Raw genomic sequence first — 16819 nt, forward strand, 5'->3', positions numbered from 1 at the left:
ATTTAAAAAAACCTATGAATGTTCAGATTTGACTGCAAGTAACCATAGCGAATTTATGCTTAAAAGAAAACCTGATGCCTTCTGAAAAGGGCATTGTGATCCCTCTGAAGGCTTTGTGGCACAGCCTCAGGCCCAGATTTGGCCGGCCACTCACTTAATCCCACAGGCAAAAGTAGGGTATGGATGGGCTGCATCTGTGACAACAGGGTGATTGCCTGTCATCTTGCTTGTCATAACTGCTATCTTGTAGAGTGGCAGTTGGCACTCAGAAGCATCATGCCCCAGTTAGTTTGATTATCCATTGAACCAAGAATAGTTGCTGCATAGGCAGGTAGAGGTTTCCTACATCTAATGCTAAATGTTCCTTTTCATTTATTTAAAAGCTTTCTAGGGTGTTTTTGTGTGTGTTGGGAGTAGGTAAAGCTGCCATGCTGGTGCTACCTTCTCTCTCATTCCAAATATATACTTCTCAAATGTGCAAGTTGTGCAGTTTAATATTAGCAGAAGGTCCTTAGGACTTCCTAATCATAGGTGCATTTCTTTTATATAGTGCATGTTAATGTTTTCTCATTCATTCAGATCCTGAAATTCAAGTCATGATGTATGTAAGTGAAATGGTTTAAAACTTTTAATGGTAGAAGTTGGCCAGTAATATCTGATGGCTTGGTGAACGTGTTGTGGATCCTTCAGTAGAGGAATCACTTTATTATTTTCCCAATTGCCCTAATGTGAACAAATCTTTTGGAGCAATTAACCACCCCCAAGTAATATTTGCAGGCACATTTTATTTTAAATGGACTTGTTACTGGAATCTCACTAGAAAGATTCACAGAGAAAGCTGTGTAAATCTGGGGAGTTTTAGGGTTAACAATAATAAAGGAATCCAGGTCAACGCAAGGAAGAATGTGTAGCACAAAAAAATTGCATTTGTGTTTTCATTTCATTTAAGTTTTTTTGTGAACACATTAAAAGAAGGTACGCAAACAGCTTTTGAGTATTGCTTGGTGTGTGCTATATTGCCCAGTTTGCTCTTGGCTTATGTATGAGGACACTACTGCAATGAGTAACTTGTTGCAAAGTATACAGTGTGAGTGCAGCATTTTATCACAAACCATAATAATCCGTATATTTATACCAGATTTTATACATAATCTTCAGAAATGTTTTAGAGGTATTCAGAACTGAGAAAAAGGGCCTACTTCATCAACCCAATAATGCCTTGCTCTGGTCCCACCAATTTATTTTTAATATACCTGATTTAAATAATGTTTAAACATCAACTGTAGGAAACTTTATAATTTTTAGTTTAGAATGTAAAATAACATGTATATTACCCATATCAATCATTACACACTCACTTAGAAATTAAGTCTTATCCACTTGTAATATATTTTGGTTCATATATAGCAGATAAAAATATTTAGCACTCTTTGTGCATTCATTTATTTCCAAAAAAAGTCGTAGAACATATTAATTCATCACTGACGCTTACCACTGAGTTTGCGTTCCTATTTACAATGAATTGTTTAGAATGAAATATTTTGAGAATTGTTTTAACTTGCCACTTTCACAATCTTAATCATTCCCCCTTTTTAAAGCTTGCAATTACTGGCCTGTAACTTGTGCAACTTAAATAGCAACAACAGATATCAAACAACAAAGCAACTTCCGGCACCAATTTTACTAAAGCCCTTTGTTTGGTCTTTGATGCACCAAATTAAGGCCGCTACCACTTATAGGTATAGAATTATAGGTATAGAATTAAACAGAGGTGTTCTTCAGATATCTCACCTATAAATACTGTTCGCACCCAATGTAAACAAATCATCTTTTCCAAAATTAGTTGAATTTTTAAGCATTTATACTGCCTATGCCCAGCATTGGCCATTGTTATGACAGCAACATACTTGTTAAGATCGAATGTGTGTACATGTGATAATACCGTTTTGGTTGGCTGGAACATGCCATAGATTATTTCGTTTGGCTTGTGTGAGAGGTGGCCTCTTTTCCACCAGGGTGTGCAGACCAAGTAGCCCAAGGCTCTTGGTGCTCAGTTAAGTTACATTCAAGCAATATCCACCCTTGGCTTCCAAATGTCTTGGGCCAGCCTGCCCACCTATATAGCCTCTAGATCACGGTTTCCCAGACTCGGGTCTCCAGCTGCTTCCGGACTACAATTCTCACCATCCCTATCCAGCAGGACCAGTGGTCATGGATGATGGGAACTGTATTACGAAATCAGCTGGAGATCCCAGTTTGGGAAACTTCTCCAGATGAACTGGAGAAGCCCTTCTCTTCCTTTGACGGCAACCTTCTGAGCTTTGCAGCACCTCAGCAAGTTGGAAGCCACTCTGCCCATGCCCAGAGGCCAACGACGTCTTACCGAAAGCCCCTTTTTGACCAGGCTGGGGACCGTGCTGGGGGAGCCACTCCGCCCGCTGCCAGCCCAGGACAACGACGCCTCCCTTTGCAGCGGGAGACGCCTGTGAAAAAGCAAACACGGCCAGGGCGTGTCTCCCCCCATGCAATCTTCTCGAGGGCTTGTAAGCGACGTCTGGAAAAGGGGGCCCACAGAGGCGAACTCCTCCGTTGGCTGCGGGTGGGAAAGCGACGCCGCTCAGCTCAGAAGCTACTCCGGCGCCCGGGATTCCTTCTCTGTCAGCAGCCTTGCCCGCCCGAACGCCCTCCGGACGCGTCGCCTTTTTGAGCCCTCGCGCTCCCCGTACCCGCGGCAGGCAGGGGAGGAAGCGTCAAAATGGCGGCGGGAGGAGAACTTTTCGGAGTGAGCGGCGGCGGCTGGTGAGTTAAGCTGTGAAGGGGCAGCCGGGGAGGGGTGGGGGGCACCCGGTTGTAAATGGGGCCCGAGGAGGCGAGGCGGAGTAGGGTGTCAGGGGCAAAGACTAGAGGTTTCGGCCTCCCCTCCCTCACACTTTGGTGGGGGGGGGGCGTCCCCTCAGAAGTGAGCGGCGCCTTTGCCCAGCCTCGGCTACAAGTGGCGGTTGGGCAGGTGGGGGGGCGGTTCTTCTCTCCCCCCCCCCCCCGGCCGTTTGCTGAAAGGAAGGCGCTTCTCTTGTCTGTCTGTCTGTCTGTCTGTCTATCTATCCAGTCCGGGCCTTGTGATAGGTTTCTCCCCCCAAGGTCCGCCCCCCGCCCCACAAGCGGTTCCTGAACTAGCGCAGACTTTTGGAAAGAGGCCTGCAAGACAGGGAAGGGAAAGAAAGTTGGGTGAATACAGAGGAACTCGCCTTGCTCCTCCGGGGCAGCCAGGGAGCCAATCAGACGCCGCGTAGACGCGCCCAGCTTGCCCTGCATCCCAGCGCACCTGGCGCGACGTCACTTAAAAAAAAAAAAAACCTCAGGAAGGAAGTATTCCCCTCTTCTTTTCAGGTTTGAAACGGGGGCTCTTCTCCAGGTCTTTTAGAACTCAGGAAGCAACAATAGCGAAGCTCCCTCTAGAAAATTTCCAAAAATGGAGCTGTCGAAGTCTTCGGAATTCTTTCTCAGGTTCGGTGTTCAACGAAGAAAGAGGAATGCGGGGGGGGGGGGGAGCGTGTTTGGCATGATATCACAACTCCAAGGCAGGCATAGGCAAACTTCGGCCCGCCAGATGTTTTGGACTACAGTTCCCATCATCCCTGACCACTGGTCCTGTTAGCGAGGGGTGATGGGAGTTGTAGGCGAAAACATCTTGAGAACCGAAGTTTGCCCCATGCCTGCCAAGGTGTGCACTTTTAACAGTAAAGGGGGAGTTACGCAGATTTACATTATTTACCTTAAAAAAAAAAAAAAATCTGCCGCCCAGTTGAGCTCTTGAGTGATCCATGCATTTAAAAATTCAAAGGCAAACAAAAGGAGGGGAAATCAATATAAATCTCACCACAAAGGTGAGTCTAGCATCTTCATGATACTGCTTTCACTGCATGCTGGAGATGCACCTCTTTGAAGTTAAGATATATTGTATGGTGGAACCACCTCTTTTGCTGAAAGCATATGCTTTCAGCAAAAGAGGTGATTCCACCATACTGTATATCTTAACTTCAAAGAGTGTTCATTTGGAATGGTTTTACTTATTTTTATTGTGATGGTTTTGTTCATTTTTATAATAAATGTATATTGTTGTAACTTGCCCTAGGATCTTATGGTGAAATCTGATAAATAAAACAAATATAAAACAATACATAAACCTAATAGCAGGAAGGGTTGTGTGTGTGTGTGTGTGTGTGTGTGTTGCACTCAACATTAAAATTAGGTGTAAAACATTAAAAGCCCATCGGACTGAAAGAGGCTTCAGTTTCTGGCAAAAGACATGTTGGTTCATTCAGACCAACTTGGCTGTTCAACTTTATATTCCTGTAATGTTTAAAACATGGAATTTTGTATATTCAGAATCTAAAGCAGGTGCCACTTGTGAGCACATATTTTTAAACAAGATTTACATATGATCTGCACTACTGTTAATGTATCATACCGAAATTAGAATATTAAGTATTTGAATGCTGATAATAACTATATAAACATGCCTATTTGCTTTATCTGTAAACTTGTTTAAAATGTGTAACTTGAAGTTAATGTGGTTTTTTCTTTTTCTTTCAGTATGTCAGTAATCCCTGGCAGTTATTGATGAAGCAACGCTACAGGAGGCTGCTTTTGCTTCACGTTTATTGGAGGAAATTCAAACAGTTATTTCCTGTGAACTGGATGCAATCACTACGAGTCAGCTTACATGTGTAGATCATTGCGTTACTGTGTTAGCCACTGTCTCTATGCAGCAATGACAAGACTAGATGAGGCGAACCGAGAAGTGAACATGCACTCATCTGTCCGGTATCTGGGCTATTTAGCCAGAATTAATTTATTGGTTGCAATATGTATGGGCCTTTATGTCAGGTGGGAGCAGACAGCAGATGCATTAATACTTGTAATTTTTATCCTGGGACTTTTTGTTCTTGGAATTGCCAGTATACTTTATTACTATTTTTCAATGGAAGCAGCAAGTTTAAGTCTCTCTAATCTTTGGTTTGGATTTTTACTTGGCCTTCTCTGTTTTCTTGATAATGATTCTTTTAAAAATGATGTGAAAGAAGCGGCAACCAAATATTTGCTGCTGTCTTCCATAATCATAAGAATATTGTTTGCTTTCGTGCAGAGGATATGTGGCTGTATTCATCATCGACCAACTTTGCTGACAACAGTTGAATTTCTTGAGCTGGTTGGATTTGCAATTGCCAGCACAACCATGCTGGTCAAAAAATCCATGAGTATTATCTTGTTGGTGGTGGCTTTGGCAATGCTGATTATCGACTTACGGATGAAGTCTTTCCTGGCAATTCCAAATTTGGTAATCTTTGGAGTCCTTTCCTCTTGGTTATTTTTTCCATCCCTACTCATACCAACGAACCCATTTGCCTTGGGATGCTTTTTCAGCTGTCTAATAACGGATCCTCTTCTTGACATTTACTTCAGTGGACTTTCAGTTACAGAACGTTGGAAACCCTATTTGTATCGTGGTAGAGTATGCCGGAGATTTTCAGTCATTTTTGTTGGCCTTATCGAACTTATTTATTTCATTCTTTCAGCCCTGAAACTAGGCGATTTGGATGTCTGGTATTTTGTGATACCTGGCTTTTCCATTTTTGGAATTTTCTGGATGGTCTGCCACATCATATTTCTTATAACTCTCTGGGGATTTCATACAAAATTAAATGACTGTCACAAAATATATTATACACACAGGACAGAGAACAACAGCCTTGACAGAGTTATGGCATCAAAAGGAATGCGTCATTTTTGTTTAATTTCAGAGCAACTTGTATTTTTTAGCCTTCTTTCAACAGCAGTTTTGGGTACTGTATGTTGGCAGGTATGTTATAATGGTTTTACATCCTCTTCTGTTGCTCTTAGAATGGGGGGATTTTGTATCAAAATTCATGGCATGTAGCAAGTTACTGCATCTGATGTGTAGTAGAGTCCCTGAACATACCAAACAAGCAACTCAATCAGATGGGTGGCATATAAATAACACAATTACTATTATTATTATTATTATTATTATTATTATTATTATTATTATTATTATCATCATCATCATTATTTTGTTCCACAGTGGCTTAGATGAACTGCAAAATGTGGCCAGTTTACAGCAATGGAATGAAGACACCAGATGATGTTACTTTATGCTCAACATAAAATAAATGACAATTTGTATGATAGTTTGGAAGCTAGTTTTATTTTAGAGTGCACACACAAGAGCCCTTCATTTCTCCATATAGAAATTAATTGCAGCCTTGGTGGGGGAAGTTAAATATGTTCATTCTTAACTATCCCACAATACGTTTGCAATGCTACCTTTTTTGCTACCATGAATATTTCATTTTAGAACTGGAAAGGTAGCATGTAAGCTTTCCAATAAGCAACAATAAATCAATATATTTTGCTATTTTCAAGGCTGTTTTCATGTTGCCTCATGCAATCCATTATATACTTCCACACAGTAATCTTGTTAGCACTACAGTTTATATACTGAACTATTTACAGTAGGGTTGCTAAGGAAAATTTGTGAATTACAGATTTTTCATTTATATGTGCTAATTGCTATAATATAGCTAATGATTGCATTTGTTTTTATTTTAGAAATTCAATGGAATCTTCATGAGTGTGTTTCTGATTGTCTTGCCACTAGAATCCATGGCTCATGGACTATTTCATGAACTGGGCAACTGTTTGGGAGGAACATGTGTTGGCTATGCAGTTGTGATTCCTACCAATTTCTGCAGGTATTATGCCTTACAAGTCAACAGTTAATGCAGGCATCTTATTAGGTGAAGTTATTAGACCAACTTCAGTCTCTCCCTCACCAACTAAATACAGTGGTACCTCGGGTTACATACACTTCAGGTTACATATGCTTCAGGTTACAGACTCCGCCAACCCAGAAATAGTACCTCGGGTTAAGAACTTTGCTTCAGGATAAGAACAGAAATCGCACGACGGTGGCGCAGCGGGAGGCCCCATTAGCTAAAGTGGTGCTTCAGGTTAAGAACAGTTTCAGGTTAAGAACGGACCTCCAGAACGAATTAAGTACGTAACCAGAGGTACCACTGTACTAAATACTAATTTGTTGACTTAAATTTGGATTAACTTCACACACACACACATACACACACACACACCCGTCTTTTGTCCTAATGGTACTCTGAAAAGTTAAATATATTGACTTAGCTCCTCAGGTGCCCTCTGTGAAAAGAAGGGATTTAAATCCACTGGAGGGTCCACTGGCGGAAGGAATTTTTTGCAAGTACCCCCATCATGTTCTGGAAGTTCACCCAACCCTCTGGAGCAAATTTTCAGAGTGCATAGGAGCAGATTTCCAGAGGGCATGGGGAAACATAGGGTTCCTCATGCTTGCTGGCAGGAGTATAGTTAGGAGCCAAGCCACTATATGTGTGGATGTAATGATTTGTCTGCCTTTCCTCCTTAACATTTGTTAATAAGAAAATACACTAAACTTTATGAGAACAAAGAGAGAGGGGTTTTTGTAGGGCAGGGAGAAGAATAAATGGTGTAACGCCCCCGGGCAAATGACGAGGCCATGCTCTGTCCTGGAGACCCTGCTGAGGGACTTCAGTTCTGCATTTGTAGGGGAGACAGAAGGATAAAGCTGCATCCATCTGTGTGCGCTGTGCTGTGCAACCTCATCTTTGTGGAATGGGGGTTGCTGTTGGAGTGAACATGTGGAAGAAGAGGATGGGTAAAGATCATGGTTGTGGAGCACAGGGTGGGTGATCACCTCCCAAACTCTGTTTATAAGACCAGTTAAGCTAATTAAGAATGTATCAGACAGCTAATTAAATTGATAGGTGGTAATAGAGGATTATTTACCACCTAAACGAGAACTGTTTAAGTAGTACAGATCTTCTCAGTGATTTAGAGACTTGTTTTAAGACACTTGTAACTGAACATTCTAAATTAAACTAAGTAAGTCCGCACAGTGGTGAAGTGGTTCAAAGCTCAGCTGTGGGTAGTGAACAACGTAACACAGGAGTAACTTCCATTAATGACAAAAGCTAATTTCTCCCTTTTTCTTCTTCTCTCCCCTTTGTTTTTTCTAGTCCTGATGGCCAAGCAACACTGCTTCCACCTGAGCATGTACAAGAGCTAAATTTGAGATCCACTGGCATGCTTAATGCCATCCAAAGGTTTTTTGCATATCATATGATAGAGACTTACGGCTGCGATTATTCAACAAGTGGAATTTCTTTTGACACCCTTCATTCTAAGTTAAAATCTTTTCTTGAACTTCGGACCCCTGATGGACCCAGACATGATACCTATGTGTTATATTACAGTGGCCATTCTCACAGCACTGGAGAATGGGCACTTGCAGGTATTCTACGTTTGAAGCTTTTCATAATTCTGATTTCTTTGTCTTTAAGAATATTTAAGTCTTAAGATTAGATAACCTGATATTTATGAAATTAATAATCCATTTGAATCATAAATACTATGAGTAGGTCAAAGGGAGAGGGAGTAGAAAAGGGTTTTAAAATCTCATTTGTGCATTTGATTTATAAAGTGTTAGAAATTTTCATATGCAATCTTAACTAATTATTACACCTTTTCAAAAGTTGCCGTGGAAGGTGCATATTCATTCAAAACACCACAATATTTTGAATTTTGCCCTTATTAGTTTCTTAGAAGAGTTTCCAGACTACAAAACCAGCACAAACAGCTTGGAGTGAGATGTTATTTGCTCTTCTTTCATGTTGTATTATTTCTGGGTTTTCCCCAATTTTATACTATTCCACCTTTGCAGATGCATTAATGGAAATGGGACTGCAGTAGTATAACTGAAGAATCTAAGCTAGTGTCTGTTATACAATAGTCAAAACTGGAAATTGCAAAGGAGTGCAAGATTATTGCCTCAATTTCAGTTAGTTGTAGCTGACTAAAAGCACTCCATGCTGCTGCTGTTATCTGAAGAGGCTTAACACAAAGTTGGGAGCAGTTATAAACAAAATGTCAAGAGAAAGTGGTAACGGAGGAACAGGAAGAAGTTCCTTGACAGTCATATGCGAAGCTTGTATTTAGGCACTTCACAAAATTTGCATTAAAGAAAATATGGCATAATCAGAAGGAGGAAAGGGGCACTAGTGACAGATTGATTGTGATCAGTTTACTTAGCTCTCACAGTGAAAACCATAGCATACAGCCTATCCCTGCTTTTTGAATACAACCAGAATTCAGAACTGAAGTGTGGCTGATATTGTGTGCCACTTTTATCAGTCCTTGATATCCTGTGCTAGGTAGAACATGCAGTCATTAATGGCATGTATCCTGCAGGAGAGGGGAGGTAAGAGAATTTCAGCTCATGCCCAGTTCTTTGGATTCAAGACAGTGTATCGAGTCTCCTACCTCTGGAGAAGATTAAAAAAAATTGGTGAGAATGAAAATCTAAACATCCAGTTAGTATTCAAATATGAACAGGATCCTCTGAGGAATAACTCTGTGTAGCAGAGCAGCATAGACTTAGGACTCTAATGACATCTTTAAGGAAGGTTTACTGTATGGGACTTGTCTAATGATGTTATTTCATTGTTGGAGACTTGGTAGTTTAACAGTGGTGTGTAAAATAAACTACTAAGTAGTCATAAATAAACCATGAGCAGCAAAACAGCTTGGAAAGTTGAGTTCACTGACTGAACGCAGTGTCAAGGCTTGGGCAGTAAAGCTTTGTCTGTATTACTGGAACTGCCTGCTTAACTGCCACCTCTTCAAATGTGCATGTATTCTGCTTAGAATTATAGCATTTGTATGGAGCAAATAGAGAAAGCAGGAAGTAGCTATATTGTGTTAAGAGAAGTATGTGGACAGTTTATTTAAAGATTCTGATCACAGCACGTGATTTTATGGGGGGGGGGGACATGTGTGCTTTTCAAGTAGTGTTTCCTTACTTAGGCCCAGAAACTCTACTGAATATAATCAGCAGTGTTCTTTCTGGATTTTGAAACTATTATTGGAGAGACCCCAGAACATCTCTATTTTAGCAATATTACTCGATAGCATTCAGTCAGTTCCCGAAATGCACAAACAAAGGGAGATTTGCCATTTATTTTGTTCATTACAAATGAATTACTGGAATCCTTTTAAAAAAATAATAATTTTTATTACATATTTTCTTGGTTTACAAAAGTACATGCATTGTTTCTTAAACAATGTGGTAGCACTTTGTGAATTAATGAAATAAGAAAATTATACTGGAAGCTGACCATTTTTCTAGACTAGTGCAACCGAGGAGTTCAGAGTTTTGTTTTGTTTTGTTTTTCTTCTTTTATCACCGTTCCTAAAAGAACTGATGAAAGCCCTAGGGCAACATCTCTCCTAATTAAAAGTCAGCTGCTCCCACAAGTGGCACTTCTGCTACTTAAGAGTTAGGGTGGCTGCTCCAGTTACTTCTGGTTATATATCATGCTGCTGCTTTGCGGATCAAAATGAAAATTCCTAGCAAGAGCATGGAAACCTGGTCATGCCGAAGGCATCTTGCTCATTTTAGATGCATGGACTTTTAGTGAAGGGTCACAGTTTTTAGACATTTGCAAGGGATTAAAAAGCTAAGCAGAAGTGAGTTTTTAAGTGGTTCCTGAATGCATTTATGAAGTTAGTGCCAAAAGCATGAATTTCTCAGCTATGATCAGAATTAACCATAGGTGCAAGGATTGGAGGGATATTTTCAGTTTCTGGGCCCAAACAGGTAATTATTCTTTTAATTATTATTTTTGTCACAGTTGATAGCTTGGGTCCTCTATTCACTAGCATTCACAGCTTCAATCCAGTGTGCACAGCACCCTTTTCATATGCAATCAGTCTAGAAATTGATCTGAATAGGAGAACATTGTGGAAATGTGTTCCGCAAGTATTTTACATCCTAACCTGCTGTGTTAGAAGCTAAGCTCCCATGTGAATGTTTCATTTTCAGTAACAATTATATTTCTGGTTTCCCCGCAGGTGGTGATGCATTACGGCTCGACACACTCATAGAATGGTGGCGAGAAAAGAATGGCTCTTTTTGTTCACGGCTTATTATACTGTTGGACTGTGAGAACTCTCAGCCGTGGGTTAAAGAAGTAAGAAAAGTCAGCGACCAGTATGTTGCAGTTCAAGGAGCAGAACTGGCCAAAGTGGTAGACACAGAAGAGTCAGACCTCCCGCACCTTGGTGATTTTACTAGAGAATGGGTTGAATACAACTGTAATCCTGACAACGACATCAGCTGGTTTGAAAAAGGGCGTACTGTGAAAGCCATGTATGGCGTGTCAAAGCGGTGGAGTGACTACACATTGCACTTGCCAAGTGAAAGTGATGTTGCCAAACACTGGATGATATATTTCCCACGCATCACTTACCCACTGATTCATCTGGCAAACTGGTTCTGTGGTCTTAATATCTTTTGGGTTTGCAAAGCTTGCTTTAGGTGTTTGAAAAGATTTAAGATGAATTGGTTTCTTCCCACAGTTTTGGACACAGGACAAGGCTTCAAACTCGTCAGATCTTAATTTAAGAACCAAAGATGATAAGAACTGGGAACTCATAGAAAATATGACTGATTTTTATTTTTAACAGTTTACTGTTTGAAGAAACTTTGCTACTTTTGTAGCTGTATTCCCTTTGCTCATTGTCCCGAGCAACTAAAGTATTTGCAAAGGGTTTAGAAACCTCATTAGAAAACAAAAAGCAGCAAAAGTGTTAATTGTTACTGAGCTGAATCTGAATTCCATGAAAGTTATGAAACATGACCATGTCCTTGAGAGACTGGTTTGTCTGCACACTTGCACAAATTGATTTAAATTGGCACAGTTTCCATGCTTTTTACTGTTAAATTCCTGATGTGTTCTCAGCACACCACTTGGCACTCATATATAAAAGGAAGTAATTAGGATCATACGTTGCTTTGATAAATTTCAGGCTTCCAGAAATAACAATGAACTGAAATTAAAACAAAGCAAAGAACTATGTCAGGAAGCTAGTAGCAGTCCAGGAATGCTTAAGTGAATGTAAGTTTGATAGCCTTTTTTATTGGAATTCCATGTACTTAGAACAGCAACCTTACAAGATGCATATATGGAAACAACTTTCATTGATGTCAGCAGTATTCTTCGATGGCAAGGCATGAGGTTGAACCCAAATCTTAGCCATCCATAAGCAGAAAGACTCCTTCCATCAGTGGAAGGCTTTTGATCCAGTTCAGAAGCTGTTCTCTCCAATAGATCATGGTATTACAGATTTAGAATTCCTTCCAATGCTCTGGCACAGGTTTTTTGAGGATGCAAAGGGCTACAGGAAAAGGAAGCTCAGCAAAAATATTCCCCACTTTCTACCAGTGGAACACCCCCTGTAGAACTCCACTTCTGCAGTAACAAAATCTGGATCCAAGCCATCATGTTTCATCTTGGATATCATAGTTAATATCTTCATCAGAGTTTGTAATGGCCTCACTTAAAAAGGATACAAAGATAGGCAGGGCCTTGAATTCACTATTGTTGAATTCAACAAAGTTCGCTTGGTATCAGACCAGCTTTGTTGTCTTCACTTATATTAATCAGGTGGTAACGATCTCCTGAAATCTATTTCTCTCCTCAGACTGAAGCACATTTTCTTTCTTTATGTAAGGGAACACAAAAGGCTGTTTGTGGAAAAGAATATATGTTCTTGCCTCTTTGAGGCTTCAAAATCTGGCCTTAATCATTTTAAATTGCAAAACTGGAAGGGGTTGAAAAAGGTGCTCATAGGAGAGAGATGATATGAGTACTGTAACTGCCTTTTGAATATTTCCAGCTGTTGGATTTTGGCTCATTCTATTCATTTAAATAAAAGCTATCATCCACAAATAATTTTATCACTTCGCTAGAACTGCCAGATCTTAAAACTAAAATCCCTGTAAACTAGTATCACACCCCCACACGTTTACTTTCCATGTGGAAGTTCAAGTGTCAAGTTTCTCTGTCATCTATCAAATTATATCAAAACTCTGCTTCATGAAAGAACACATACTGAGACACACAGTGCCTTGAAAGCACATTTGAAACACATGTTCCACTTCAAAGAATTATAGGCTGCCATAGTTTAGTCCTCACAGTTACAATTTCAAGCAACCATTAACAAACTACAGTGCCTAGAATCTTTGAGGGGGGAAATGTGCTTCAAATGTGCTTTAAAGGTATAGCATATATGCAGCCCAAGGCAAGGATGGTAGTGGGTATGTATAAACGTGACTACACATCCAAATTCTTACATTAACTTTTTTAAGGGAAAGTTATATTATTTTTAGCTACCTGTCAAGCACTGCAAAACAAGTATGCACTATTTAATGCATTAAGAGCAATTCACATATCCAGGCAATTTGCCATAGAACATTTGCTGAAAACAGCCATTTAATAATATTTCTGCACTAAACAAACCTTTCTCTCACATAGATCATGGTATTACAGATTCCTGAACTTATTGGTAGCAATTTCTTCTCTTGCATAGCCTATCCCAATGGCAGTAATAACCTGCAGATACCTATGTTCCTAAACTAGATGTTTGCACAGAGAGATAATGAAGAGATGCTGGTGAGATCAACTGTAGGTTTGTCCGGCACAAATAGTAACAAATATCAGGGGCCCCTTCTCCCACGACTATTATTCTGGGATGGAAGTATGATCAAAAGTGAGGGAGTGCTGTTTATTCCAAAATGAAATGAAACGTGTGCACAGTTAACTGAGGGATGTCAGAATTTGAGGCAAAGGAAGACATTGAACAAGTTGAATGACTTGTGACCAATATATGACATTTATTAGACATGTAAGCAGGCCCAGATGAATTCAAGGAGAATATTCCTACCCTGACAAAGTGTTACTGGGTTTCTATTTTCAAGTGCAGCTTCAGCTGAAATGTCCTATTTGATTCCAGATTAATAGTTTCCAACAACCTACATCACATTATGCTGAATGGAGTGAACAAACTAGAAAGTAAATGATTTACTGACACCCAACATTTTGTGTGATTCTTTTGATATTGTTTGAGAATGACATGGTTCTGTGCAGAGACTAGCTTGGCTCTTTACATTTCATTTTATACTTCACATTTCCTAGAACATGTAAATGTTCATGTCTCCAAATAGTTTTCATCTAATTGAAAAGCAGATAAATGATCTCGGCAAAAGGAGGAAGCCATTTCCTTTCTCATACAATTGCACTTTCATCTTTTCTAATTTCTTTAGCAGTGCTTTGAAACTTTCTCAACATTGAAAATGAAACATTTCTGTTGGATACATTGTGCTTCCTTTGGATTAATCTCACTAACATTGAGCTAAACCAGAGTGTTAAAGGAGTTTATTGGCAGCAAATGGATAACATTACTCTTATTTTTTTTCCCATTGGTACCACTCAGGTTTTTTTAAATTGAATTTGTTCTACAAAGGGATCGTTTAAATATATGTGGCTTTTTTGTATGCTTCTTTTTAAATTTTGATTTCTCAAGTTCTACATTCAGTTACCTTTTCAGGTATTCAGTTTCATGGTCTTTTTGTTTGTTTTATTATTTGTTATATTCAAAATAAAAACCACAATAAGATTGACTGAAAGTAACATTCATGAATGACCTGACCTTTATTTTCTACCTGGGAATGAGACAGCTAGAGAAAAGGCTGGTTTGCACTTACTGCTAAAACCGTGGTTTTGCATTATGTGCACGACTGATCTGCTAGCTAGGGATGATGGGATTTGTAGTCCAAAAACAGCTGGAGACCCAAGTTTAGGAAACCCTGCCTAGCTCATGGACTTTGCTAGCATTTAGTTTCACTTTCAATGAATCCTTGTTTGTAGACTGGTTTAAAATAAGCACCGGCTAATTAAACAAGCTAGCTTTGTTTGAAGTTGGTTTGCTTAGAAACTGACCAGAGTTAAGTTTTAAATCACACAATCCCTGGTTTGTATATGACAAACCAGGATCCTTTGAAAATGAAACTAAATCCTAGTACACAGGAGGGGGACCTCATGTGAATCTCATTTCAGCGGGTGCAGGTGAAAATGTTGATATACCACCCTTCATGATTAAATTCCACGGCAGCTTACAAAAATGTCAAAATACTATATTCAAATCATAAATGTGGAAATCCACAATAGAAAAAGTATCAAATCAGTGTATCACTAAAACCAAGGTATTAAGATCAGCAGAAACATACTTAAATCATTAACAGATGCCAAAACGGGTTGCTGCCTCTCATACCTGATCTTTAGTGCATTAGGCGCTCAGCTCTTCAGATGTCACACCTTAAGATCTACTGTTCTTTCATATTATTAGCATGTTTTCATAAAAAAGGAAACCCATGTGACCAGTTAGGAGTGCTTAAAAGATTGCTTCCTTTTATTTCAAGCAGCATCTTTCAGCCGAGATAAAGCTATGCATTCAGTCCATAATGTAGCTTTGCATCATACACTGCAATTCTGTGGCAGCCATGCATGCAACACTCTTGCACCAAACCTTAAAGGAGTAGCTGCCGTTCTGTGTGGTTCTGCAACACGGTGTTATACTAGCTGCACCTTGCAGCAAGGACATTTTGTAAGCTGGGGGCAATTGACCATCGTCTATGAAAATAATACTCTGCTTAAGATCATGGGTAGGCAAACTAAGTCCCGGGGGTCAAATCTGGCCCAATCACCTTCTAAATCCAGCCTGCGGATGGTCCGGAAATCAGTGTTTTTACATGAGTAGAATGTGTCCTTTTATTTAAAATGCATCTCTGGGTTATTTGTGGGGCCTGCCTGGTCTTTTTACATGAGTAGAATGTGTGCTTTTATTTAAAATCCATCTCTGGGTTATTTGTGGGCCATAGGAATTTGTTCATTTTCTTTTCCAAAATATAGTCTGGCCCCCCACAAGGTCTGAGGGACAGTGGACCAGCCCCCTGCTGAAAAAGTTTGCTGACCCCTGCTTAAGATCCATCAGCTTAGTTTACTCAAGTTTAGTGAAATAAGCTGCATTTGCTTCCAGTACCATTGTCTTTCCTCTGCAAATGTTTGATAGCCTAATAATAAATACGGATTCTGTATGATTTGTCTTAAGTGGATATTAAGACAGAGCAGCATTTAAGAAATGCTGCACTACTTGGACTACTCAAGTTTTTTTTGTTCTGTGTGGGAATAGCAACCTGCTTGCATTATAGCCACCAGATGCAAAGGCTGCTTGAAAGCTTCTGTACAGTATTCCGGTCAAGCTACTGTATATTGACTGCACAGGGTAAAGGGATCTTTGCCTAGAAGTCTGTGACTATCATTTGATAGTTAATACTAGTTTTCCAAGACATCTAAAACCTCTGCACCATCAGTATTCATTTATTAGGGGACCAAAGCACATGTTACGTTAAAGGTACTGTATATTTACATATTTTAAGGGGCAGGGGCTTGCCAGAATTAGGGCAGCACCATGTTTGCAGGGGTATTTAACCTTTTTCTCCACTTGGCAGTCCTGATAAAAATTGCCCCATACCCACACTATTGACTTTAGTATGTATGTATGTATGTATGTATGTATGTATGTATGTATGTATTCATAGATAGATAGATAGATAGATAGATAGATAGATAGATAGATACATACATACATACATACATACATACATACATACTCTGCCCATCTGGCTGGGTTTCCCTAGCCACTCTGGGTGGTTCCCAATAAAATATTAAAAACACAATAAAAGATCAAACATTAAAAACTTCCCTAAACAGGGCTGCTTTCAGGTGTCTTCTAAAAATCAGATCGTCGTTTTTCCTTGACATCTGATGGA

At 39.7% G+C, this 16819-nt stretch overlaps 1 protein-coding gene across 2 annotated transcripts; it reads left to right on the plus strand.

Moving 5' to 3' along the window:
- The first annotated feature begins 1752 nt into the window (after nt 1-1752).
- Nucleotides 1753-14621, plus strand: TMEM168 (transmembrane protein 168). Of its 2 annotated transcripts, XM_028745493.2 has the most exons (6): nt 1753-2799; nt 3388-3504; nt 4594-5860; nt 6631-6773; nt 8109-8383; nt 11002-14621. In XM_028745493.2, exons 3-6 carry the CDS (start codon nt 4724-4726, stop codon nt 11547-11549), a joined length of 2103 nt encoding a protein of 700 aa, XP_028601326.1. In that variant the 5' UTR covers nt 1753-2799; nt 3388-3504; nt 4594-4723; the 3' UTR covers nt 11550-14621. The 2 variants fall into 2 exon arrangements, with proteins under 2 accessions (XP_028601326.1, XP_028601325.1); XM_028745492.2 differs by lacking the exon at nt 3388-3504.
- Nucleotides 14622-16819: the final 2198 nt, after the last annotated feature.

This window comes from Podarcis muralis, chromosome 10 (genome assembly GCF_964188315.1).
Source record: "Podarcis muralis chromosome 10, rPodMur119.hap1.1, whole genome shotgun sequence".
NCBI lineage: Eukaryota > Metazoa > Chordata > Lepidosauria > Squamata > Lacertidae > Podarcis > Podarcis muralis.